We start from the raw sequence: 25,764 nt of genomic DNA, 5'->3' as shown, positions 1-25,764 counted from the left end.
GAAGAAAAAATAGTCACCCATAGTGTTATCCACCCCAACACCACCAGCAAGCATCTTGGTATCTTTCCTTCCAGACGGTTTTTTAGGCATTTATCATAAAGTCACAATCATGTGATCCTTCTTAATAGAGTATGAGCATTTTTCTGTATTACTGATTATTTTCTGTAAACTTAAGTTTTAATTTCTGTTTTATTTTACATGATGGGCATGCCTTACCTTTTACTTAGCCATCATCTTCTCATTAAAAAATTAGCTGGTTTTCTAACTTTCAAATTAAAAATAACATGTCACAGGACCTCTTCATATGTCATTTTTCAAAAAGTGTCTCTTTAGCACAGATTCACAAAGAACAGGCCCATTTTTTAAGTTTTCTTAGAAATATATATATATATATATATAAACACGGTCAGATTGGTCTGTGAAAAGGTTACACCCTAATTCCTGGTCTTCTATCAACAATATATGAGAATGGGCATTTAGGGGACCTCCGTCACTATCGGGCAGACTTCCTTTTGAAATTTTGTTAATTGAGAAGTGAAAGTCTCTCATTCATCTACATTGTATTTCTTTCATTACTACTGAAGGTAACATTTTCCCATAAGTTTCACAAGCCCTTTTTCCTTTCTTTGAATTGCCAATTAACATGCTTTCCCATGTACCTAATCATAGGGGTTTTTTTTTAATCTATATAAATTCCTTACATATTAAAATATGAACCCGAGAGAATTGAAAACATATGTCCACACAAAAGCTTACACGTGAGTGTTCATAGCCTCATTATTCATACAGCCAGGAGGTGGCAACGAGCCAAATGTCGGTCCACTGATGACTGGTAAACTAGTCCATCCGTACAATGGAGTATTTTCACCCATAAAAAGGAATGAAGCACTGATTCATGCTACAAAAGGAATGAACCTTGAAAACGGTGTGCCAGCTAAAAGAAGTCACTCACGAAAGGCCACATGTTATATGATTGCCTCCATACAAAATGTCCAAGTAGGCAAGTCCATAAAGACGTAAAACCACTGGTTACCAGGGGTCGGGCTGAGAAGGGAATGAGTACAGGTTCCTTTTGGGGTAATGAAAATGTCCTAGGATTAGATAGTGACAATATCTAATGTGACCATTAGATAGTGACAATGGTTTCCTTGTATATTAAGTATACATATTAATATCTATTAATACTTTATATATGTAATATGTACATATATATTAAAAATATATTTTAAACCACTGAACTATAAACTTTAAGAGGGTGAGTTTTATGGTATGGGAATTGTAGATCAATAAAAATAAGATGAAAGTTTAAACCAGTAACCACAAAGGAACCTTTTTTCCTCCCAAAAGAGGTGGGAGAATGCCTGAAAAACTTTATAATCTTTGCTCTAATTCTTTCCGAACCCTTTGGCATAGACAGTTAAAACGTATCCTTGTTTTTTATCAGCATTTCCCTCTTGTCTTAACCCTGAGATCCAAAGTGAGCATAAGAAGAAAATGTTCTCCCCTCCTTTTGGAGCCTTTCCACGATCTGGTGTCAAAACCTCATTTGGCCATTTGGGTTTGGGGATGGTTCCAGCTCTTCATTGGCTACAGTGTTAAATCTCACCATCGGGGTCTAATGCTTCCATTTCTTTTTTTATTAAGTACTTTTGACTCTCTGGGCATCCGGGAATGGAAGGTTTTAGAGAAGGGAAAGGAGAACTTGCTGCAGGCAGTAAACCGCTGCTTCTCGGCGTGGGGGTCATTTGAACAAGACAAACCAGGTGGGGGAGCCAAAAAAAAAATCTTCTAGGTACAAGGAATGTGGTTTTTTTTTTTTTTTCTTAAAGTGATATGACATTTGTGAGAGTGATTTATGTGAGTTCATACAAATATGAGCTGTGTGCCATGGAACAAGATCTGTGGTCCTCGCCCTCCAGAGGACCTTGCAGAGTCACACGCAAATGGTCATCCAGCACCACCTCTCGTTATTTTCAAAGGAAAACTTTGATTTGCTTTTTAAATAGGCTCCGTTCGGGACGCCTGGGTGGCTCAGTTGGTTAAGCGGCTGCCTTCGGCTCAGGTCATGATCCCAGCGTCCTGGGATCGAGTCCCACATCGGGCTCCTTGCTTGGCGGGGAGCCTGCTTCTCCCTCTGCCTCTGCCTGCCATTCTGTCTGCCTGTGCTCGCTCGCTCTCCTCTCTCTCTGACAAATAAATAAAATCTTTAAAAAAAAAAAATAAAAATAAATAGGCTCCGTTCTCCCACTGTTGCATGTGGCTGGTGTCTGCACTGTATGCGTTCCTGTGTCAAAATCAGTCTTTTCACCGCAAAGATGTGACATTTTATTGTTGGGGGTGGGGTGCTCTCCCTCATGGGACTCCACCAAGAGTAGAAATCTGTTGTTTTGTGCTTGAAGGAGGCCTTGTCTGTGCTCTGTTTATACGGTAAATATGTTCCAGAAAGTTTTACCTGTAAAGCAAATCCTGTTGTAAATGCAGTCAGCAAGCTCACTATACCAAGGAAACCAGTGCTCACTCCTTTGTGGTATACATCAACACTCACCACATCTAGGAAATAGCAGGAAACTAGGGGGAATGTCAGTGGCGTTAGCCCAAATGTTCATTAAGTCCCTACACCACATGGAGGAAGCCAGGGACTCACCACGCCTGGCATGGTCCCAGCACCCTCACAGAGCCTATGGTCTGGGTGTGGGCAGGGTGTGAATGTGGGGGTGGGGGATGAGGCCCAGTCCCTGATGTCAGGGCCCCCATTAGTCATACACATGAAGCTGGGCTCTGGGGAACTAGGGGGCCATCCCCACAGGCCCCTCTGACCACATACCCATAGCCTTGCATGGACTGGCCAAGAGTCCATGAGGCAAGAAGCAACTCTGGTCCACAGGCTCCATGTGCCAGCCATGGAATCAGTCTGGCTGGCTTCACATCCTGTCTCCATCCCTCACAGAGCTGGGGACAAAGTCTCAAACCTCTCTTCTCCTCTGTTGTCAAATGAGGGGAAAGCATGATACTTCTAAGGACTGTCATGAGGGTCGAGTGACATAGGATGTTCCAGTACATAGCATAGTGCCCGGAGTACAGTGAGCCCTCATTTAATATTGGTCGTCACTACCAAGATTGGAGCCTTCCCCTTAGTGGTGCCCATTCCACCAAAGCAGTATTCACTTTCTCTTGCTGTGTAACAAATTACTACAAATATAGCAGCTTAAACAGCCCCCATTGATTAGCTTGCAGTTCTGAGCATCTGGGCATGGCATGGCTGAGCTCTGGGCTCCCAAGACTGCTTTGGCCAACAGCATTCTCCTCTGAAACCTTGACCAGGAAAGAATCCATTTCCAGATTCTTGGCCCACTTCAGGTCCTTGTGGTTGTAGGACTGAGGTCCTCATTTCTTTGCTTTTTGCCAGCAGGGGGTTGTGCTCAGTCCCTAAAGGCCACCCACATTTCTGGCCACATAGCTCCCTCTGTCTGCCAGGCCAACAGGACAGAACGTCCCTGGGATGCCTCTTACACTTTGTATCTACTTCAGAGAGAGCCCAGTCGCTGTCAAGGGCTCACTTCATGAGGTCACTTCCACCTGGGATAATTTCTCTTTGTTGAAGTCAGCCATGCCTAATGAAATAGCCTAATCGAGAGAGTGATTATCCCATCAGTCCTAGGGATGATAGAGGGTTTGTCACAGCAAAGGCAGAAATCCAGGGCTTACCTTAGAGTTCTGTTTACCACACCACCTTTTCAGCAAGGTACCTGGTAGCAAAGAAGCAGAGTCCTGTGTATTCTTTTTTTATAGCCAGTCCGGGACTACTGGCTGGACCCCACACCAATACTGTATGTGGTTCAGGCCTCGAGTATTGATGTGCCCAACATCCCATCCCAGCTGTGACCTTTTCCCAGCCTTGGGATCTTGGGGAGTGTCTGCATTTCCAAAACAGTCCAGTGTGGTCCTGCTTTCTCTCCGGCCTCCCCAGCCAGCAGTGGCCCTTCTGTCCAGGGTATCCCCAGAAGACAGCACCACCCCTACTCTCTTGTGGGGTGTCAGGACCCAATGTCTTCCAAAGAGGAAAGTCCCATCATAAAGGATTGAAAGTGCTGGGAAATTTGGGTGACAGGGTCCGTGTCCCAACGGCCCTTGCTTCCACCATGGCACTCACATGTCTCAGAACATTCTGCTAACAGCACTTACACGGTGTGAACGAAAGTAAGCCTTCCCTAGGCTTTCAGAGGATTTGTTTGCTCGGTGGAGAATGTAGCTAGATACCTCTGGTGGATTCTTTTTTTTTTTTTTTTAAGATTTTATTTATTTATTTACTTGACAGAGAGAGAGAGAGATCACAAGTAGGCAGAGAGGCAGGCAGAGAGAGAGAGGGGGAAGCAGGCTCCCCTCTGAGCAGAGAGCCCAATGCAGGACTCGATCCCAGGACCCTGAGATCATGACCTGAGCCGAAGGCAGAGGCTTTAACCCACTGAGCCCCCCAGGCGCCCCTCTCTGGTGGATTCTTATGGCTGTTTCCAATCTGACAAGGATCAAGAACCCCCTACCATGGCTCTTCTGGCCAGAAGTCAAGTCATTTCTGATGTGTTGCTACCACGTCTCTCCCTCTTGCCTCATCTTACTACTGTTGACCAGAAAAGGGTGGTGGCTCATTAAACTACCAGTACTTTCTGTGTTTGCAGAAGTGTATGAAACCATGCCATCCATCTACAATTCAGCTTTAAGTTCTTTCTCAGCTGTCTCCATCTCAGTTGCTTATGTTTGATTTCTAGTTTCCCTTCCTTGTACCTTTGCTTTTATTATGATTTTTCACCCAAGTAAATGGGAGACCAGCTAAAGGGGTGGTGAATGGTACTAGTGGGAAATATGCCACCACATCCCAGTGCAGGCCAGTGTGGCCCGACCTGTCGCTCTTCCAAGTCTGTGCTGCCAGCAGCCAGGATGGCAACTTATGCGTCAGGGCCCTCACTTCCCCACACCCACCTTGGCTGGTTTCTGAGGCAGAAGTGCTCACACTGCTGAAATTAAAATTATTTGTTGTCATTTCACCTTCCCTCCTCCTGCCATCCATCCTTTCTACCTGCGAGTGTATGTGTCTCAGAAGGTAATTGCTTTTGCAGAAGACTGCCAGTGCCTTTCCCCCTTTTTGGTACCTAGCTCTCTGAACTCTCCTCGGAAGTCCTGCTGTTATAACCTGAGTGGACGGGTGTTACTTTGCTGAGTGACGTACAAGGCGATGTGAGCCTATCTGTTGTACCTGTGTTTAATGTGCACCGAGCAGCTGGACTGTGGTCTGCGGCGTTGCTGGAGGGAAGGTGTGTTCAGCCGGACTCATTCTGGATCACAGCAGCCTGTGCCCAGAGTCCGGCATAGAGTCCATCTTTCATGTCGGCTTCCATCCACCACATGAGGGCATATGTGAAGGAGGACTCTGAGGCCATGTGTGGCACAGCACGAGACAGTGCCGCAATCAGCTGATGGCATCTGCCGTGCTCACAGAAACAGGGTGTGGCGGTCCTCGGATTCTCCCTTGGACAGCTCTCTCCTGAGCTGCTTAACGCTGCTGGCACATACAAGATCACAGGCCTAAGGAAATTTTATGTAAATCCGGTTTTCCTTGCATAGTAGAGAGACCTTTAGTTTTGCCAAAGGACTGAAGAATGGTAGGGGGAGGGGAGCTTTCGGGGCTATAACCCAGACGCCTTGACCACAGTCACAGGATCTTACTGGTCAAAATGCTTGTCCATCAGTTTCCTAGAAACAGCCCCATGGAGAGAAGCATGGCCATGAGTTCATGGCGCAGGATTTACTCGTCAGAGTAATGCCAAGGTCCCACCTTTGGAATGGCATTATTCCGTGTTTCCCAGTGCCCCACAGATCTCGGCAGGTATATCAGTACATCTCGTGTTCATAATGAACCTAGAGCATTGGCCATAAGTGCCACACCACAGAACTATGCATAAAAAAGGATGTTTTTATTTTAACTCGAGTGCTTAGAAGTTTGTCTCATGGCAGGGAGCCTGAAGTCATGTTGGGTACAGCTCACAGAGCGGCTTCTGACTCTTCCGTCAGGAAACGGTTAGTCTGACCGCCCCAAGTGGGAGGAAGAAGACCACAAGTTCTTATACAAATATTTTCGTTGTGATTAACTTTTAATGTCTTGAGCCTGCATTGACTGATTTATTTCAGATTCTTTTTTTTTTTTTAATATATTTTTTTTTTTTAAAGATTTTATTTATTTATTTGACAGAGAGAGATCACAAGTAGATGGAGAGGCAGGCAGAGAGAGAGAGAGAGGGAAGCAGGCTTCTTGCTGAGCAGAGAGCCCGATGCGGGACTCGATCCCAGGACCCTGAGATCATGACCTGAGCCGAAGGCAGCGGCTTAACCCACTGAGCCACCCAGGCGCCCTTTATTTCAGATTCTTTGTCAATGAAGGGAAGAGAGTAAGCCAAGACCTGTCCAGAAACATTTCTTACTCAAAACTGCAAATGTGTGAAGTGGTAACAGAGCTGTCCCTTCTACAAAAGAGAATTCTTTTCTCCAAAATGATTTTGATTGAGTTTTGGGTTTTTGCATCGTAATCGTTTAACAAATATATATTGAGCTCCTACAGCATGTGGCGCCGTTCTAGACCCTCAGGATGCAATGCTAAAACCAAGACAGAAAATAATCCCTGCCTCGAGGAGCTTACTATCTGTTTCCTTTCATTATTTCATAGCTGTACAGATGGTGTTAGTTGTTTATTCCAGTGGTAATACTTTTTCTTGGTGGATTGTAAAAGACGATTTTTTTTTCTTAGTTTGGTTAGATATAAGGTCCTGCTTCCAGTGGTGTTCTGGTGTGTCATTTTTGTTCTGTTTTGTTGAACTTGACAGAGTAGTTAATAATGAGAGTTCTCATTGGCTTAGATTCTTTTCTCTATCACAAGGAACACACTTCTAGGGGAGAATTAGCATTTTATACCGATTTTTAAAACTATGTCCTTCTACCTAACCTGCCTGTTCTCCTAAGAAAAGCATTGTGAATTGCATATTGGTCACACATATAAGAGAAATAGCTGTTAGTAGTGTTTTGAAGAAATGGATGTAGATCTCTTTCTCCTCCATTAATCAGAATTTCTCAACCTTGATGCTCTTAACATTTGGGGCCGGTTATTTCTTTGCTGTTGGAGGTTGTCCTGCATTGTACAATGTTTAGCAGTATCCTTGGCCTCTACTGACTAGGTACCAGTAGTGCCTCTTTTCCCTGAGTTGTGGCAACCAAAAGTGTCTCTAGACATTGTCTGTTACGTCCCTTGGTGGGTGTGAGAGGAGTAAAAGTCAGCCCCAGCTGAAAACCGCTGTTGTCAATAATGTGATACTGTGATTCAGTTCTCACAGCTTCCGATTACAGTAGATCAGTGAAATCCCTGAAAAAAAGCACTGGGAACAAGAACTGTCCTCTGTTGGGCCTTTGTGGGAGCTTAAAGCAACTTTCTGCCATAAAGGAGTTAATATAAAATAAGCAAGATATTTCTCAATCCTCTGAAGCAATACCCACAACAAATGATGAAATTCCTTCAATTAATCATGCCTTGGACATAGTTTGCATTTCCTATTGGAAATTGGTTAAAATGGCATTCATCTACCATAAGTTAGAGAGCATATTGGACCCAGTATATTGTAAGTTAATCTTGAATGATTTACACATAAATGTGTTCCAGATTGGGTGATCTCAACTCAGGCAGTGGGCGGCTCGTTTCCAGACATTTCCATCAGGAACTGACATTGAATTCCACAAGTATTTATTGAAATGTGTAATGTAAGAGGACATTAGAGCAATCTGATGCTGCTTTCATGTCCCTTTTCCCCAGAAAGGGCGTGCTCAGAACAGTACCCCCCACCAAGAGTCTCTGTATCTGATATGACATTCCCCACTTTGGATTGCAAGATACTAAGAGCAACTAGTGCTTTCATTCTTCTTCACGACTATCTGTCCCTTCCATTCCCGTACCAGCTTTGCCCTCCCCAGTGAACACATGTAATTACATATGATGTCATGCATTTCTTATTTGATCCTTTGGTTCCATACGGGCCACTCTTCAGAGTTTTGGAAGGGACATCCATTGCATGTTCTACCTACCCCCATCGACCTGATAGGTATTACAATCCAAAGTACGATCATTTAACCAAATTAACCTTGTATTTCTGAATCCTCTTTCTTTCTCACATATACCAATAGATTAAAAAAAAAAAATGCGTGGTCAACTGCTGATGTTAGTTGCTGAGAGAAGGGTTGGTCTTGCTGCAGAGAGAAAGGGTGACAGAGAAACATACTGGGCTAGAGAATTCTCCTTCACTCATCTGATTGCCTGTATTGAGCACCTACTGTGTGCCACGCACTGGCATTATAGCTATGACAAAAGTGGACAGGGCCCTGTTTTCCTGGAACCCACAGTCCACTGGGCCATGAGATAAGTGGTCAAACCATGTTTTAATATGGCAGAATAGGTGCCATGATGGGAGAAATCAAGATGCCAGGAGAGCACTTAGAAAGAGCATCACCCCAGCCTTGGAAGGTGGGTGCGGGGATCAGAGAAGGCTTTGCAGAGGAAGCAGTGTCTTACCTGGAACATGAAGGGTATGTTGCACTTCAGGAAAGAATGTTCCAGGCCACGTTCCAAGGCCTAAAGGAAGGCAGAAAAAATTGAACCTTTAAGTAACTGAGAAGTTCGGCATGTCTGGATAGTAGAGTGTGAGACGGGGAGAGTGAGAAGTAAAACGGAAGCAAATAAGGTTGCTTCCCAGGATTCTGACTTGAGCAAGTCAGTCATTGATGGTGGCATTTCTACAATAAACACAGAAGTAGGTTGGAGGAGGGTGGGGTGACAATGACCTGAGCTTTCAATCCACCACTAACTCTAGAACTTGAGATTGATTTTTTTTTTTAATATTTCTGAAAGATGTCAAAAGCTAATGGAAATTTGGAAAGTTAATTAGCAGCTGAAAATGATTTTGTTACTGTAGGCTATCATGACATCCTGCAAATACCCCAGAACATCGTTGTTTCTACCAATTTTATTCTATTTTTTAAATTTTTTAAAGGTGGGGGAGAGGCAGAGGGAGAGGGATAGAGAGAATCTTAAGGAAGCTCCACCCTCGCCCCAGAGTCCAACGTGGGCTCGATCTCACGACCTGAGATCATGATCTAAGCCAAAATCAAGAGTCAGACATTTAACCAACTGAGCCCACCCAGTGCCTCTAATTGTATTTTTCATCCAGCAACGATTTCTTAATTTTGATACTTATCATCATCTGACTGCTTAAAATTCACCAGGTGTGTGCCCTGAATAATGGGCACCCATGAGAAAGGAATTATGATGAGCTGTTCAGGGGCTATCTTCTGGCTTTTCCAGCACTCCTCCACCCTCTTGCTTGGATTTTTTTTTTCCCCCATAATGGAGGTTTTATTCTAATATTGCATGGACTCACTTTCTAGAGCATATATTATCCTTTTAGATAACTGAAGAAAAACATAGTATGTGGTCTTGGGCTATCTTTAAGCAGGTGCATAATGTTTGAGGATTTTAAGGGGTGCAGGCCTTCATTTCAGGACATCGCTGCCTGGTGACCATACTCTGTGGGCTCCTGTCACCCTGAGCACAGGGGGAACGGAATGTGATTGTCAAGTTAAGGCCATGAGATGGCTTTCTACCATCAGCCCTAGCCACTGCCTTTCCTCCTGTCCCTTTTAGGCCTGAAAATAGCCAAGGGCAAGCCTTATAAAGATCCCTCTTTCATCCAGCAGCCCCGCAGCTTACCGAGCATCAAGTTCATGTGGCTCCCTTTTGTTTTCGGCAGGAATTTAGATAATGGGCTGTGTGCAATGTAAGGATAAAGAAGCAACAAAACTGACGGAGGAGAGGGACGGCAGCCTGACCCAGAGCTCCGGGTACCGCTATGGCACAGACCCCACCCCGCAGCACTACCCCAGCTTCGGCGTGACCTCCATCCCAAACTACAACAATTTCCACGCAGCCGCAGGCCAAGGACTCACCGTCTTCGGGGGTGTGAACTCTTCGTCTCACACCGGGACCTTGCGTACCAGGGGAGGAACGGGTAAGAGTGAAGCTGTTCTGCATTCTTTAGTCGACTGAACATTCCTGTTCCAGGCCGCTCCCTTTGACTACGGATTAAACATTAAGTTTTTCATCAGTCTCCATCTCTCCACTGCCAGATGAAGGGCTTTTAAAACAAAAACAAAAACCGAAAACAAACAGGACTTGATGGACTGTAGGAAATGCTGGCTTCAGTGGGGCGAGGTTGCCCCCAGGTTGCCGCTCTGGGAGGATTCTGCGTGGGTTAGGAGACACATAGCTGGCTTTAAGGTACTCTAGGCCAATCGGTTGGTCCCAGCCGTAGCTGGCTGACTCAGAGTAACTAGCAGCTTTCTCAGAACACTGAGTCCCATCCTAGATCTTTTGAATCAGAAGCTCTGGGACTGGATCTGAGACTGTCATGTTTTGAGTTCTCTAGATATTGGTGCACTTTCCTCCCCTCCCCCAGCTAAGAGCCACTTCGCAGGCAGTAGCACCTTCTCCCTCATCTTCCTAATCTCCAGCCTGCCTGTCACCTCCCAGCCGTGGGGACATTTGGCGGCATCCGTTTTTGGCCGTTCCTCCTCATTAATGCTCTCTCTGATCTTCCCATCACCTTCCATGGGACGCAGTTTATCAACCCTCAAGTGTATCGTGATCTCTTGTATCTTAAAATCACATTTTATGTATCCTTAAGGAATCCTTCTCTCTCTTTTTTTTTAAGTTTCCTTCCCTTTCCCACCATGACGCTCTGTTTTACTGCCATGTACATTTGCTGACTTAGCTAATACTTTGTAAAATATCTGGCATACATTCTCAGACATATGTTTCACAGAATATTTGTAAGTTATCTCATGCATCCTTAGCCTTCCAAATCATCTCCCAGCATGTGAATCATGGTAACTAGATATTTGACATTATTTGTTCCAAAACTGTTTTGTTTATTAGAAAAGTTTAAAGAAATATATGTCAGCCATTATCCTCTTGGCTCATCTGGGAGCAGAAGTCTTTTATGAGGACCCCACTGTGCCTTTTTACCTGGGGGGGTTGGCACTACTGAGACATTAGGAGGGTTTTTGTTTGTTTGTTTGTTTTTCCCCTCTGCATGCCACATGGCAGTATAGTTCTCTCCAGGGGACCTGACCCAGAGCTTTAGGCACCACATCATTGTGTTGTAGTGGATCCAACTTTCTCTTTAAAGTAGGCCCCGTGTGAGCTAATGAGTGTTAGCACACTCACTAATCTTTCCTCCCTTCCTGGAAGGCACCCGGAGTGGAGGGGAGGAAAGAAAGAAGCATTCTATGGAAGTCTGTCTCTGAGGATGCGGGAGGGGGAAAAGAGCCAAAAATGCACCAGCACACACTTCCTGTGCCTGCTGAGTTCTCGCCAACCAGACTGAGTTCTGCTGATGCGGACATTGACCTTGCTCATTCATTCATGAATGCTGGATCTGAATCCCTGTGTCTGCAGGTATCATTCATAAAGTCACTAGAAAGGGGTAATTGCCTTGAACATGGGAGTCTACACTGTAGTCAGGGACAACCTTAGTATAAGAGGCCACCTGGTCCCTTTTAAAATTTGGAAGTTAATACACAGTACTCGCAAATGTTGGCAGATTTCTCTGCCTTGTATTATTTGGCTTTGTTATATGTGTCTGTCTCTCCATCACTGTGCTTAGTGCTTTAGGGCCGAGAACAGCATCTGTGTGCCCCTGTGACCTCCTTTGACTCTCCCCTCCATCCTTAAAAGATCAAAACCCCAGTGAGAACTTACTGGCCGAGCAGGGAGAGAGTGGGAGACTGGAAGTATCTGTCCTCGTGTGCCTTATCTTCCACACGATGGAGCTTGGGTTTGCTTTTGAATTATGTAACAAAAGGAATCTGTTAATTGAGTGTTCATTGAGAACAAGCATGACTTTACAGGCTTCCACGTCTTTGTTTTAAGCCAGTTTCTAACCTTTCAAAGAAATTGAAAGTTGCCAAGTGAGCCCTGCTACTTTGCACGGTCAGACCTTCTGAATGCCAGTTCTCCCCCAGGAAGTCCCACTTGGGATCGGGTAGAAAAACAAGCCCTGCCTCCTTCTCTGGTCTTCAAATAGTCCCACAGGCACATCTGCTCCCTTGGAAGTACTGACACAGCAAAATGGCGGCTTGGTAAAGCATGGAATCCATGCCGTGCGTTCTTTAGGCCACTAAAGGCACTTTGAAGTGTGCAGAGATCAAAACGAGGAGCCAGAGAGTGGAGAAATGGAATGCATTAGTTAACAATGGCTGCATAACATGTTACTACAAACTTAGCAGCTTTAAGACAAAGCATATTTAGAACCTCACAGTTCCTGGGGGTCAGAAATCCAGGAATGGCTTCTCTGGGTGCCCCATTTCAGAACCTCATACTGGCTGCAGTCAGGGGGTGTTGGCCGGGCTGCAGTTACCTCACAGCCCAGCTGAGGAGGATCTGCTGCCAAGCTCGTGTGGTGCTGGCAGGACTCAATTCCTCGTTGGCTGTTGGCCAGAGGCCACCGTCAGTTCTTTGTCATGTGTGTCTTTGCAACATGGCAGCTTGCTGCATCAAAGCGTTCCGGCCACAGTGGCAACACGGAGAGTCGGCTGGGAAGACAGAAGTTGCCATCTTCTGAAGCCTCGTCACTTACGGGACATCCCATCACCTTTGCCATGTCCTCTTGGTTAGAAGCAAATCACTGGGTTCGCCCACACTCACGGGAGGGGGATTACACACGAGCAGGAACGCCAGGAGGTGGGAATCATGGAGGACTGTCTTGGAATTCTACCCACTATATGAAGGAGCTCCTAAGTCAAATGGGCTGCTGGAGATTTCCTGTTGTTGACAACAGACTTGTGCAGAGCAAGAAGGGCCTCTGTGGGGAGTCCCCAGCTGAGAAGACGTAGGGGGGGTGTGAAGAGGAATAAGGACTACAGATCACTGCAAGGGTAGGCAGACTTGTGGCAGTAGAGAGGGAGTCCCCAGAGCAACTGCAGATGCCAAGAACAAGACATCAGTTGGGGTGAGCATTTGTGAGAGGGTCTTCTCAGACCCAGGCCACAGAAGGAGTCTCCCGTTACAGTCTCCATTTCTGTGAGGTCACGGGAGAGAGGGATCTGTTTTACCCTCACCCTAACGTGGGCTCCTGAGAGGAAGGGAATCTATGTCTTTAACTGCCGCAGGCCTCTGCAGATCTGACCTCTAACACTGCTCTTGGTTGTGGACATGATATTAATATCTGTCTCTTCCTGAGGACTCGATCGTTCAGAGATCGCACAGTGCTTCCCCTGCAAAGGGCGAGGCATGACTTCAGCCCCACCACCCTGGTTTCGTGTTAATTACATCACCGCACCATGTTATCACTGCTGATTAGATGAAGATTGTGAGAATGAGATTTCAGTGAACGATGTCATTTCTTGGCATTAATTTCCCCTTGTGTAATAATCTCTCCCCTTTTGGTTCTCAGGAGTGACCCTGTTTGTAGCCCTTTATGATTATGAAGCACGGACGGAAGATGACCTGAGTTTTCACAAAGGAGAGAAATTCCAAATACTGAACAGCTCGTAAGTTCGGAGAGGGACAGGGAAGTGTGCATGTCTTTCAGATTGAGAAAGGATACTTGTGTTCCCAGTCTGTGCCTTTTTAGTTTCTGAAATGCTAAAAGAACACTTGCTGAATTCAGTAACAGGTAACAACTGAACTTGAGACATGAAGAGTTGACGAGCCAGTGCAATATTTTACAGGGCTGGTGTCCAGGGAGCTTTTTGGAAGACACCACAGTCTCAGAGTTGAGGCTTTTGGTTTACAGGTTGGAAAAGTTCCGGTTTCGCCCCTTGTAGATCTGTGTTTTCAGATGATTGGCACAAAGCTTGGCTATCCACACCACCGTCTCTCTGCCTTGACATGGGTTGTTTGGGGTTTTTTTGTATTTGCAAGATGCACTATCTGAGCCCTCACTCACAGCCGGCAACAAGTTCCTTCTGTTTTCAAAACTGCTAAATACTCTGATTGGTGAGGCTCTGGAGGCGTTACCCCATAGTGAAAATTCGCGAGTGACTGAAATCTTTGTGAGAGGGAAGGAGAAGTGACTTCGCCCACTTGCGAATGACTACAATGTGCGTTTTAAATGTGACCCGTAGGAACAACAGTTAAACAGGCAATGGGGACATTCTAAGGGTAAGAATCACTCACTGTAATTCTATACTTAAGACCTATAAAAGAGTAAACATGGTATATATGATATTATATATAGGGAAACATATCTCCCTGTAGGTTTTAAATATTGCCTCTATTAGGTTAAGGCAGAATGCCTGTCCAGGAACTTCTGGCCTCAAAGAAAATGGTGGTGGGAGCTCCCGGCTGGTGCAGTCTGTAGACCATATAACACTTGATCTTGAAGCTGTGAGTTCGAGCCTCACATTGAGTGTAGAGTTTACTTTAAAAAAAAAAAAAAGAGGATAGCTAGCTCAATCAGTTAGGCATCTAACTCTTGATTTGGGCTTAGGTCATGATCTCAAGGTCGTAAGATGGAGCCCCATGTGGGGCTCTGTGCTGGGCATGGAATCTGCTCAAGTGTCTCTCTCTCTTTCTGCCCTTTCCCCACCCCACTCAAAAAAAAAAAAAAAAAGAAAGAAAAAGAAAAAGAAAATGGTGATGTCCCCATCAGCAGTCAGGCCTCTTACCCTGTAGCTCAAGTTTTCCTTGTGAGCACTCCCCAGGGACTGGGAAGGCATGCCACCCCAGGGCTGGGGGCCCACCAGGAAGTCCTATGCCACCAGCTCCACTTGCTGTGTTCTCCATTCCCTGAGCAAACTGTGATGGCAGAAGGACCGGTCAAAGCCTATCTCTTCAGCTTTCCTGAGAGCTCCAGCAAGAGGAGAGGGGAGCGAGGGGAGCGAGACGGCGCCCCAGAGCATCCCTGTCCTGGGAAATACAAGTGGTCATTGTAACAGGGAACTCCCTTGGGCCTGAAAGCTGCTTCCTCGGAAAGCCCACCCCTTCCTGGGATGCCCCCAACTCTTAGAATACACCACCTTTCAAGGACAGGTGCTGGGTTCCTCCCACAAGAGGTCACCCTTCTGGATCTCGGAAAACAGTGTCTACATAGTAGCCACAGGGTTGCTCGGGTTTTTTTACTTATTATTGTCATCATTAATGGGTATGGGTGGGGGGTTTTTTTGAACTTTTTAAATACATGCAGAAAACTGCCTGTGTCAGAAGCGTGCATGGTGGTGGTCACGCAATAAATTGGGCTTAGTGCTGCCTAACTTTACACTTGAAAGTGGTTGAAATGGTAAATTTTGCTATGCGTGTTTTACCACAATGTTTTCAAAGTGTACAGTTTGCTGTATTTGCACAAACTGAGTATCCCGTGCAACCAGCACCCAGATCAAGAAGAACGTGACCTGTCCCCTACAAGGCCCCCATAGCCACAGAGATTTTTTTTTTTTAATAGAAAACAGCTGCCATTTATTACAGCTCCTCTGTGCCAGCTGTGTACTCAGTCGCAAGTGTTCTCATGCAGGCAGTTGTCTGTGATGTGCCTCACAGTCATGGTTCCACATACAAGGAGCCAGAGGCTGGAGTTAGGGAGCTGCCTGGGTGCCCAGAGGAGCCAGCAGGGGGCAGAGCCACAGGTGAGGTGTGGGAGTGGCACCCTGAGGACTGTGTCAGGTTTGGTCTCAGAAAGACCCAGAGGACCAACCCCAACCTCCAGCCCAGAGAGGACTGAACCTTTCAAGATACATGAAAGTTTAGGTCTGCTGGGAGGTGGGAGAGAGGGGAATTGGGCTTTGATCTCTTCTGATCTATGATTCCTTATTGTTATTTTGATTCTCAGATGAATGCTTCTCCTCTGAGTCTACCTGCTTTGAATTCTGAAATACCCTCTACTTCCCCTCCCTGTTCTATATAATTTTCTCTCAGTCCCAAAGCTGGTTAGAACTTCTAACCAACTTCAGAAAGGTGAGAACTAGGGAGGAGTAGGAAGTACCACCCAGCTCTTCCTCTGCTGGTTTGTCCACACTGCAAGGCAATCCACACATCAGATCCTGGGACCCTTGGAAAGCCAGTCCTTGCCAAAGTCAAATTTGTGACTTCTTCCTTTGTTGATCTGGATAGGCATCCAGATCGACAATGGCATCCAGTTGAAATTTTGAAGAAACATTCCAGGAAGATCCAGTCTATCTCAATCTGTGTTTTATGATTTACATGAATGGCCTTTCGTGTTTTACAGGCTTTGAGGCTCTGGCCTTGTTCTCTTATCAGAAAATATTACAAAGTTTTTTTTTTTTTTTCCCTTATATAATGTTCTTCCTTCTTGCCAGTGAAATTCCTCATCTTACATGCCATTTAAATGCCCTTTTCCAGGGTTACGGGGGGAAAAATAAGGTTTTTACAACAAATACAGTATCTTGAAGTAAAGGGTAATAACAGGGAAGAGGAAATCATGAAGGACAAACAAAGCAATAATAGAGAACCAGATGGCAAGCGCCTCCTTCCCCCTCCCCCAGTCCCTCCCAGCCCCTGGCTCTCCTCCACTGGGGGGAGGGGAATGGCACTCTGTTCTCCCTGGGGCAACTGCCACACCTCCTAGTACTTGTGTCCTCCCACTCCTTACCCCATCCAGAGGCAGAAAGAGAAGGCGTGGGGGCTGGCCTTTGTGTTTTCAAGTGTGGCAGGACCCGGGTGGTATAAGTGTGTGCTTGTGCCCAGAGCCAGTGGCATGGCCGCCCGGCATGGGGTAAGGGTTCTTCTCGGTGTAGTGCATTTGCACATCAATAAACTTGAACCCATTTTACAGACTACTTAAATGCATCTATTTTATTCCCTATTTTCACATTTCGTGACTTGGTGATTTACCACCTAATAATAAACATGTTACACAGAGTGGAATAGTGCCTACGGTAGTGACTCCTTTAAAGTTCTTTCCATCTTGTTAAGGAGAAATCTGGGATTAGCGGGTCCCATCTATGCATTTGATAACGTTGTTATGGATATGCTCTCTTAAGGTAAGATGACAGTAACCAAATTGAGAAAGAATATAGCATTTATAATAAAAACACTCCACAGCTCAATGGAACAGGCTCTCTTCTGTGTGCAGATGCCACTTCCTGGCTGTCTCAGGGGCCAACAAACCCAATGAGTGATTTAGGGGATTGAGAACGGGCTCTTTTAGTAAGTCTTTAAATTAGAGAAATAGGGGAAGCTATTATAAAAACTTAAAAGTTATTCTAAATGAGAGCCTTAAATCATATTTTTGAGTCAAAGCAAGATAAAGTTAAAGAAAATCTCACCAATGCTGAATTAATGAAATATCTGAACTGTAAGAACAGGTTTTTTTTTAAAGTACATTTTTAATAATGTTAATTTTCACAATAATTTAAGAAGTAATAAGTCACATAGTAAAGATTCTGTTTTCCTAAATCAAGGTGAATGATTTGTGAAAGAATATTATTTGTGGGTGAATTGGACTTCCAGTGCATTGAAAAGATGATTTATTCATTTGCTCAAAAGATTTTTTTGATAGATGTTTTGAGTCTGTACCAGCCTTTTTGGGCACAACCTGTGAGGCTTACTACATAATACATTGTTTCCTTATCACCTCATATTGCCTTTGATGGAAAAAGTGACCCTAGATGGCCTCAAAAAAGAAAAGAATTTTCTCTTTCTCATGAGTAACTGAAAACCTTTGTGAGATTAATGGAGTCACTTAAGAAAAAATCATGAATTCCTGATACATGACTTTAGAATGAGCTGATAGTTGGATTCTAATCTGTGCTAAACTATTTAGGTGCTCATTTCAAAATGAGATGTTAGTGCTGGATTTGAAATGGAAATTGTAGTTGACCCTTGAGCAATGGGAGGGTTGGGGCACCAGCTCCCCCCACTGCGCGTGGTCAAAAATCTGCATATAACCTTGACTCCCCAAAACCTTCTAATAGTCTACTGATGACTAGAAGACTTACCGATAAAGAGTCAATTAACACATATTCCATATATGTATGATATATACTGTGTTCTTAGAATAAAGTGAGCTAGAGAAAAGAAATGTTATTAAGAAAATCATAAGGAAGAGAGTACATTTACTGCACTGTTTTTATTGGGAAAGATCTGCGTATAAGTGGACCTATGCAGCTCAGACCTGTGCTGTTCAAGGGTCAACCATACTTGATTAATCCCGAATCATCTGACGGGGCGTCTTGGTGGCTAGGCCGTTAAGCCTCTGCCTTGGACTCAGGTCATGATCCCAGGGTCCTGGGATCAAGCCCTGCATCTTCCTCTCTGCTCTGCAGGAAGCCAGCTTCTCCCTCTCCCACTCCCCCTGCTTGTATTCCCTCTCTGGCTGTGTCTTTCTCTCTCTCTCTGTCAAAAAAAAAAAAAAAAGAAAGAAAGAAAGAAAGAAAGGGGAAAAGAAAGAAAGAGAAAAGAAGAGAAATCCCAGATCATCTGAATAAGACTGGGGTTGTCCAGCCCCGGCAAAATGTATAGGCTTCCCGCCTCCGGTGACGTTTCCACGTACCCAACAATGATACTAGATAGTCTTCTTAATTTAAATCAATTAGAGCTAACTTGATGGAGGTTGCAATTAAAGATAACCTGCTGCTGAAAGCTCTTAATTTTTTATTATTTTGGAGCATTTCCTGGGTGTGGGGTTTGGGAGGTGGAGTAAGGGAAAGAAAAGGAGAAGGTCGGGGAGATGGTAGGTATTGTTAATTTTTTATGATGAAATGTCTCCATCTGGTGGAACTTTAGAGTAGTGAACATTGTCACCAGCTTGAAGCCTCCAAAGCCATTTCTTAGCACATGTTCAAAGAAAAAAATTAATTTCCACATGTGTTCCTAGATGGTATACTTAACAATTGCATATATTTCTTTTAGAGGACACAGAAATGAAACCAATATAAACTATTCAACGGTTAACAGTTTTACTTTCATGATTTGAGGCCAAAAGCCAGAGGAATCCAATAGGGGAGCAGCACAGTACACCACACGATCAGTAAAGACCCAGATCCTAAGTCGAGTGGTGGGTCCACAGGGGTTCATACACACGGATGTTCCTCCATGCCTGTCAGTCATTTCCTGAGACAAATCTGGACATAAACTAAAGTTTTCTTAGCAAAGGACTTCCCAGGTATGAGAACTTATCTCCTTGTTTTGGTTGATTTGTTCGTTTAAATTTGTCTAATAGGGTGAAAAAAGGAAAGACTGAAAAATGAATTAAAACATAAGTTTTTAGGGGCACCTGGGTGGTGCTGTCAGTTAAGTGCCTCAGGTCCTGATCTCAGGGTCGTGGGATGGAGCCCCGCATCGCAGAGAGCCTGCTTAAGATTCTCTCTCTCCCTCTGCCCCTCCACCTTCTAAAATAAATAAATAAATCTTTAAAAAGCCAAAAGACATAAGTTTTTAAAAGCCTTTGCCAGCACCCTGTTTTCTCATGGGCTGATTTGTGTCACTTGTGCCACCAAGCACTGGCCCACAACCACACCCAGAGCACGTGCGGGCTTGTCGCCGCTTGCCTGTTACTTTATTAAATCCTGTCTGAGTTGTTGCTCATCAGTCTCCTGGCTCAGAGAGTCAGTCTTCAGAGAATGGGGCTCTCGAGTAAGGCACGTGTTAATACAGAGGCTGGTTATTCTCTACCTGATCCCATCAGCCTGAGGACGATCTTGACCCGGGCTAAAAGCCAACACATTTTCTTCACTAGCTGAGGGCTTTGACACAGAGTCCGGCCACAAAATGATGTTTTTAAAAAAAGGGTATGGTTTTCTCTTGCTGCCTCCAAGGACCAAAAGAGGAAGGAGAACAGGCTCTGAGCCCCTGCTGAAGAGCCACCAGACAGGTCTTGGTATGCCCAAGAGCAGCGGCCTCACCACCTCCCCTGCCCTCGCACCCCTGGCCGCAGGCAGGTGTCGGGTTCTGAGGACTCCGCACAAAGCAGGGCTGCAGCCCCACATATGTATGTGGGGAGAGTCACACACTCTGCCCCTTCTCTCCGTCACACGTCCATTGCCATGAGTCCAACACATGAACTCTAACCGTTGAACTGACCCATTTGTTCTAAGCTGAGAGTGGTCCTTCTGCCCGCACACTTGAGAGCCCTCCCTCCCCATCCCGACTGAGATAGGCTGTTGCCTGGAACACTGGGTCTTACAGAGTGGGGAGACTCAGAGCCTCAAGTGCCTGGCCGGTTTGTGTCCTCCCCCCACCCCTGCACACTTGTACACACACATCTAGACCCTTCCTCTCCTGTGCACCAGACTCAGATCTGTAGTCAGTGGAATAACCTCAGGTTGAAGGCTTCTGAACCAGGCCTACCCTGTTAGCCTCGTCGTTCTACCCATTGTCTTGAAAGCAAGCAAGGCAGGTATGAGGGGTACGCTTTCATTCTTTCCTGGGCCTCCTAGCAGGCTTCCTGTCTGAGATGATGGGCAGATGAGCTGTTTTCTTTCCTGATATATCTATTAATGGCTAACAAAATAACACTAGGGCCAGCAAACAGTTTGCATCTGTCCAGCAGTACCAGAGGATGCTGCTTACCTCAGGATGTGAGTTGAAATAGAGACTTAGCTAAATTAGTAGAGTTAGTGCATGCTTTGTTTTTCCTTCTAGCTTTGCTGAGATATAACTGGCACATAACATTGTATAGGTCGTGATGGGTTGTGTACAACATGACAGGTTGTACGATATGTATGGTGTACCGTGTACAGTGTGGTGGGTTGACACATGTATATATTGTGAATATTTACCACAATAACACATCCTTCACCTCACATAACTACCATTCTGTTTTTGTTATAGGATTTTTCTGGAGTAGCCTGAGGTTGGGTTCCCTTCCCCTCTGTCCAAGTTGGGGACACTTACCAAGCAAAATGCCCCTCCACCCCAAGAGAGCTATCTCATGTTCAGGGTCCGACGTTGTTAATTTGCAAATTAAATAAGAAATGAGAGACAGCACCGGAGTCAAGCGACAGTCAGCTCAGACTGTAGCCCTGTGACCCTTACAAAGGGCTATGTTGGAGTGTGGAGAAATCAGGCAGTGGAATGACTAGGAGATGGTCTTATACTCTTACAGCGTTGAGTCTGTAACTGTAGGACACTGAAATGGTCAACACATTCACTTCCTTTTCTCTTTGTTCTCTGCAGGGAAGGAGACTGGTGGGAAGCCCGCTCCTTGACAACCGGAGAGACTGGTTACATTCCCAGCAATTACGTGGCTCCCGTTGACTCTATCCAGGCAGAAGAGTATGTTTTGTTTGTTGTTTTCACTCAACTACTTGCTTTTAAAAGTTAGCTGTCACAATAAAATGCCATTAACTTTGTGCAGGAGGGAAAAGAAATTCGCTAGAGTGATTTCAGGGCTGAGAGGATATGCCGTGTTTTCCCAGGCCTTGTGCTGTGGTTTTTGCCATATCTATGTAACACTTGTACTATTACTAACTTACTATTTTTCCTTACACCTGTTTTTTCAAAAACATACTTAATTCGAAAGGGATCGTTATCAGAACCCTAATGAAAACCCAATATTAGGGGCGCCTGGATGGCTCAGTGGGTTGGGCCTCTGCCTTTGGCTCGGGTCATGGTCTCAGGGTCCTGGGATCGAGCCCCGCATCGGGCTCTCTGTTTAGCGGGGAGCCTGCTTCATCCTCTCTCTCTGCCTGCTTGTGATCTCTGTCTGTCAATTGAATAAATAAAATCTTTAAAAAGAAAAAAAAAAACAATATTACTTGCCATAGATAGAAACTAACCAGGAAAACACGATGAAGTTCTGGCCAGAGCATACGTTGTTACTGTGAGCGCAAGGTTCGAAGACTATAGTCTGCTGAAAAAAAATGAGAGCGAGGGTGGGAAAAAGAATGGGAGTGGGGAGGGGAAGAGAAAGGCAGGGAGGGGGTCAAGGGGGCAAGTAATTATTAAAGATCAGCATGAGATTTTCTTTCTTCATGTAATCGGAAATATTAAGGGGATACTGAAGGTACTTCTCCCACAGCTTGGGAAAATCCTCTGATGTTGCATTTCAGATGCTCCTTTCCTTTGAGTTGGGGTCTTGGTTGGTTTCTTTGATAGTAAATTGTGACTAGCTGTTAGTTGGACCAAGAAATTTCACTGGTACCAGTTTGGGGAGATGGTCCGTAGGCTGAGGGGATTCTAGGAGGGACAGCAATTGTTCCTTTTCCTGACCTGTGGAGGACTCCTGGCCACTTCCAAAAGGGAGAACTCTCAGAGTGGCTTGTGTGAGGACCCTCTTTTTTGAACTGAGGGAAAGAAAACTGGCCCAGGACTCCCAAACCTGGGGATCTCTCCTCCTCCCTGATGCCCTGGGGATCTGTCTCTTCTGGGAGTCTTGCCTCACCAGTAAGGGAGTCAAGAAAGTCAGACACGAGGCCATCTTTGGCTCTGGTACTGCATTTTGCACTGGGGATAAGACTGCACACCCCAGCCAAACCCCCAGCTGGTTCACCGTCTTGCCTTTAATTCCTTTATATTTGCTCTAAGACAGTTGCTTTTGTTCCTCACTCCCAAATACTCAGTGCTTCTGCGCTCATTTTTTCCTTCTAGGGAGTGTCTTATCATCAGAGAATAAAGGAATTTGTATCGAATTTTTATTTTAGGGCACGTTTGCAAACATCTTTGTGTTCGTTCAGAATAAAAGGCACCACTAAATGTGGCATTTTGATTTAACTGGGAACCTACCAACTCTATATTTAAGTTATATACGTGTGTAATGTAATATATTTTTTAAATACTTTGTTTTTAAAGAATAAATTAGCATTCTAAGGAGATAACGCGTATGGTTTTACATAGGCAATTAATTACCATTATCTGAAAATGCTCTTGTTTTAGTTCCATCCATTGTTCTAACAGCTCTTTTTTCAGCACTGTTAGCGTTCGTGCTGCATTTTCATTGGGCGGCTGATGCAAACCCAGAAAGTCATTTTTCATAAATAATTGTTGTGATTCTCTTTCCACCATCTAGTGCTAAGTTAGGATCATTACCCAGTCCAGTGCCTTTAAAAGTCACTGAGGAGCTCGCTTGCAGCGTGTCTTTTCTCATCTTCAGTGAGGCTCTTTCATTCACAAAAGAATTTGACAGGGAACACATAATAGCTGTGTTCAAGTATAATGAATTAAAATTTCATTTTAGAAACTGGATCCTTTCACAGTCGAATATTCTAAAATTGTTTCTAGGCACAGATGCCAGCAGGGCGCTCCTGACTTCCTCCTCAGATTCTCACAGCACCTGCTGCTGCTGCTTCAGCACCCCGTGCAGAGACGTTAGCCAAGGGCCGGGCCACGGTTAGGGCTGCAGGGTGGGAGGGAAGAGAGGAGATAAGCAGCCGAGGTTGTGAGCTGACTGGAGGTGCTGCCTTCTCACATGGCACCAGAGTGTCATCTCAGGGAGGGTAGGAAGCGTCTGCAACGCCAGTCATTTGTTGGGGACGCGCTCGTTGACTGTTCACAGGGACCCATCCCTGCATCTGTGCTGAGCACGCATGCGCAGATCCCCACCCACCTGCGGGCAGAGCCTTTCATTTACCCAAGTCCTCACACCTGCTGGCCAGGAAGAGCATGAAAGCAGGCATCCAAGGGCAGCAGTCATCTCAAATTAGGGGTCGTCTTGACAATATTTTTCAAAGCTGCTATAGGTACAAAGTTACTGAAAATATCGGGTCTTTGTTCTTTATCCGTTCTGACTGACTTTTTTTTAATGCTTGATTAATGATCTTCTCTAGACGAAGGCTGCGTTTCATTATTTCCCAGGGGTTGTAATTATGCTCCGAAATCCCAGGGTCTTGGAGGTGTGCATGGGAAGGGTCTCCTGCAGTTGCCGTTTCAAAACAAGGTCTTGGATTTCTCCTTTTGTGAATGCAGGAGGCAGTGTTAACACAAACCAGTTCTTGTCACTCTGGAAGGGAAGGGAAATCAGCCTCAATTCGAAACTGATTTTTTTTTCTTTAAAGAGTGAAAGAGATGGATTAGGAATGGATGGAATCAGGAGCAGACTGAAAGGGAGAGAGATGAGGCTAGGAGGACATGTAGAGGGATAGGCTGCGGGTGTGATCGGAGGTGAGGAGGAGTGCTATTGCATTTTTGTAAATGAGCCTTACAAAACGCTTCCTTCCCTTGATCTCATTTAAAGGTGGTACTTTGGAAAACTTGGCCGAAAAGATGCTGAGCGACAGCTTTTGTCCTTTGGAAACCCAAGAGGTACCTTTCTTATCCGTGAAAGTGAAACCACCAAAGGTAAGATAAGGAGTTGAAGAACTTGGTTGTCATTCAAATCTGTGGATTAGTCAGAGGGGATGAAAGGCTTATCTCTAATGTACAAGGGTTTTTAAATGGCACATATCCTCCCTGCCTTGTGAACGGAGTCCTATTTTCAGTTTTCCCTCCAGGCTCTAGAACTGCAGACAGCTAAAAGGCCTGCAGAGGCTCAGAATCAAGCCCTTCATCCCGAAACAGAGGCCAGGCAGCTTCACTCCTGCAGGCACACAGGATCGTAGAATTTGTAGCAGGTCTTTAGAATTACGGTTTTCTACAACTCTTAGTTCCTCAGGCTCCAATCCTACAGGTCGTTTTTACATTCCTTTTGTTTTTTGAAAACTGACTGCTTTCCTCCAGCCACCGGCCTTTCATTATTTAACTACACGTTAGAGCCCAGGAGAGAAGCTGGGCCAAGGGAAAGCAGGAGCAGTGGCCTTCCAGCTCGATCTACCAGACGTGGGGGTCTGCTCCTGAGACAGGGTTGTGAGAAGGAACTGGAGGCTTCCTTTTAGAGCCACAGTCCTTACACCTGTTTAACTCACACTGCCTCTGCCTCTGCGACACTCCATGGACAAGGATGATGAGGAAAGCCACCCCTGCTGGCTGGGCTTTGTTGCTCTTCTCTTCATCTTCCCCCCTCCCCGGGGGAGTTGGGGCTGTATCCTATTAGGCAACACGAGGGTACTAAAGAGAGTGTTGTAGGAAAAGCCCAGGTGGGCTTTCATTCTCAAGGATAAAATCACTGAATTGTTACTATCTCCTGACACTTGTAATAAAGAGGTGTTTTCTTCCACTGAGTGGAAGTGTGTGTGTGCATATGCGTATGTGTGTCCTCTTCATAATTGTTGATCAGAATACTCAAGTAAACGAGACCCAGAAGACAAACGAGCTCGCAAAATGATTGGAGCTGCTGATGCTATGTGCGTTTTTACCAGGTGCCTATTCACTGTCAATCCGAGACTGGGACGACATGAAAGGAGACCACGTCAAACATTATAAAATTCGCAAACTTGACAATGGTGGATACTATATTACCACCCGGGCCCAGTTTGAAACACTTCAGCAGCTTGTACAACATTACTCAGGTAACCCTGATTCTAACTAACTAGTAACCCCTGGTACCCTGGAGGGGATGGGTAGGCGAGGGGAGGTGGTGTGTGTTGGAGGGGGTGGGTACTGACAGTTCGCCAGCCGTACAAGGTGGGGCACAGATGAATAGGTTCTACCAGAGTTGTTATTAGTTCCATATGTATACGTTTGTCAAAAGACTGTAACATTCTAGTTCCCAAGGACAAAGCAGTAAGTTAAATTGTAAAAGCCGTTGTCTTTTCCTGTTCCCCTGGAGTCTGGAATCGGAAACTGTGACAGGAGAGGGAACAGTGTCTGGGAGGGAACTCACAGGGGGGCTCCTGTCGGGGGTCCCCCAGTTC

General features: G+C 45.2%; 1 protein-coding gene across 9 annotated transcripts in view; it reads left to right on the top strand.

Moving 5' to 3' along the window:
- The window catches only part of FYN (FYN proto-oncogene, Src family tyrosine kinase), a 213,228-nt gene that overhangs the window by 145,838 nt on the left and 41,626 nt on the right, over positions 1-25,764 (top strand). For 8 of the 9 annotated variants that reach the window (XM_047735094.1, XM_047735099.1, XM_047735090.1 and 5 more), the window contains 5 exons: positions 9,834-10,091; positions 13,536-13,632; positions 21,215-21,313; positions 24,210-24,313; positions 25,270-25,419. In XM_047735094.1, the coding sequence (XP_047591050.1) occupies positions 9,845-10,091; positions 13,536-13,632; positions 21,215-21,313; positions 24,210-24,313; positions 25,270-25,419 (697 nt within the window). In that variant the 5' untranslated portion in view covers positions 9,834-9,844. Of the gene's footprint in view, positions 1-4,071; positions 4,102-9,833; positions 10,092-13,535; positions 13,633-21,214; positions 21,314-24,209; positions 24,314-25,269; positions 25,420-25,764 lie in introns of those variants that run through there. The other variant, XM_047735097.1, reaches the window with a different exon arrangement.

The sequence above is a fragment of the Lutra lutra genome, chromosome 6, assembly GCF_902655055.1.
Source record: "Lutra lutra chromosome 6, mLutLut1.2, whole genome shotgun sequence".
NCBI lineage: Eukaryota > Metazoa > Chordata > Mammalia > Carnivora > Mustelidae > Lutra > Lutra lutra.
The sequence above is the reverse complement of the archived record's forward strand: the minus strand, read 5'-3'. Positions and strand labels throughout refer to the sequence as shown.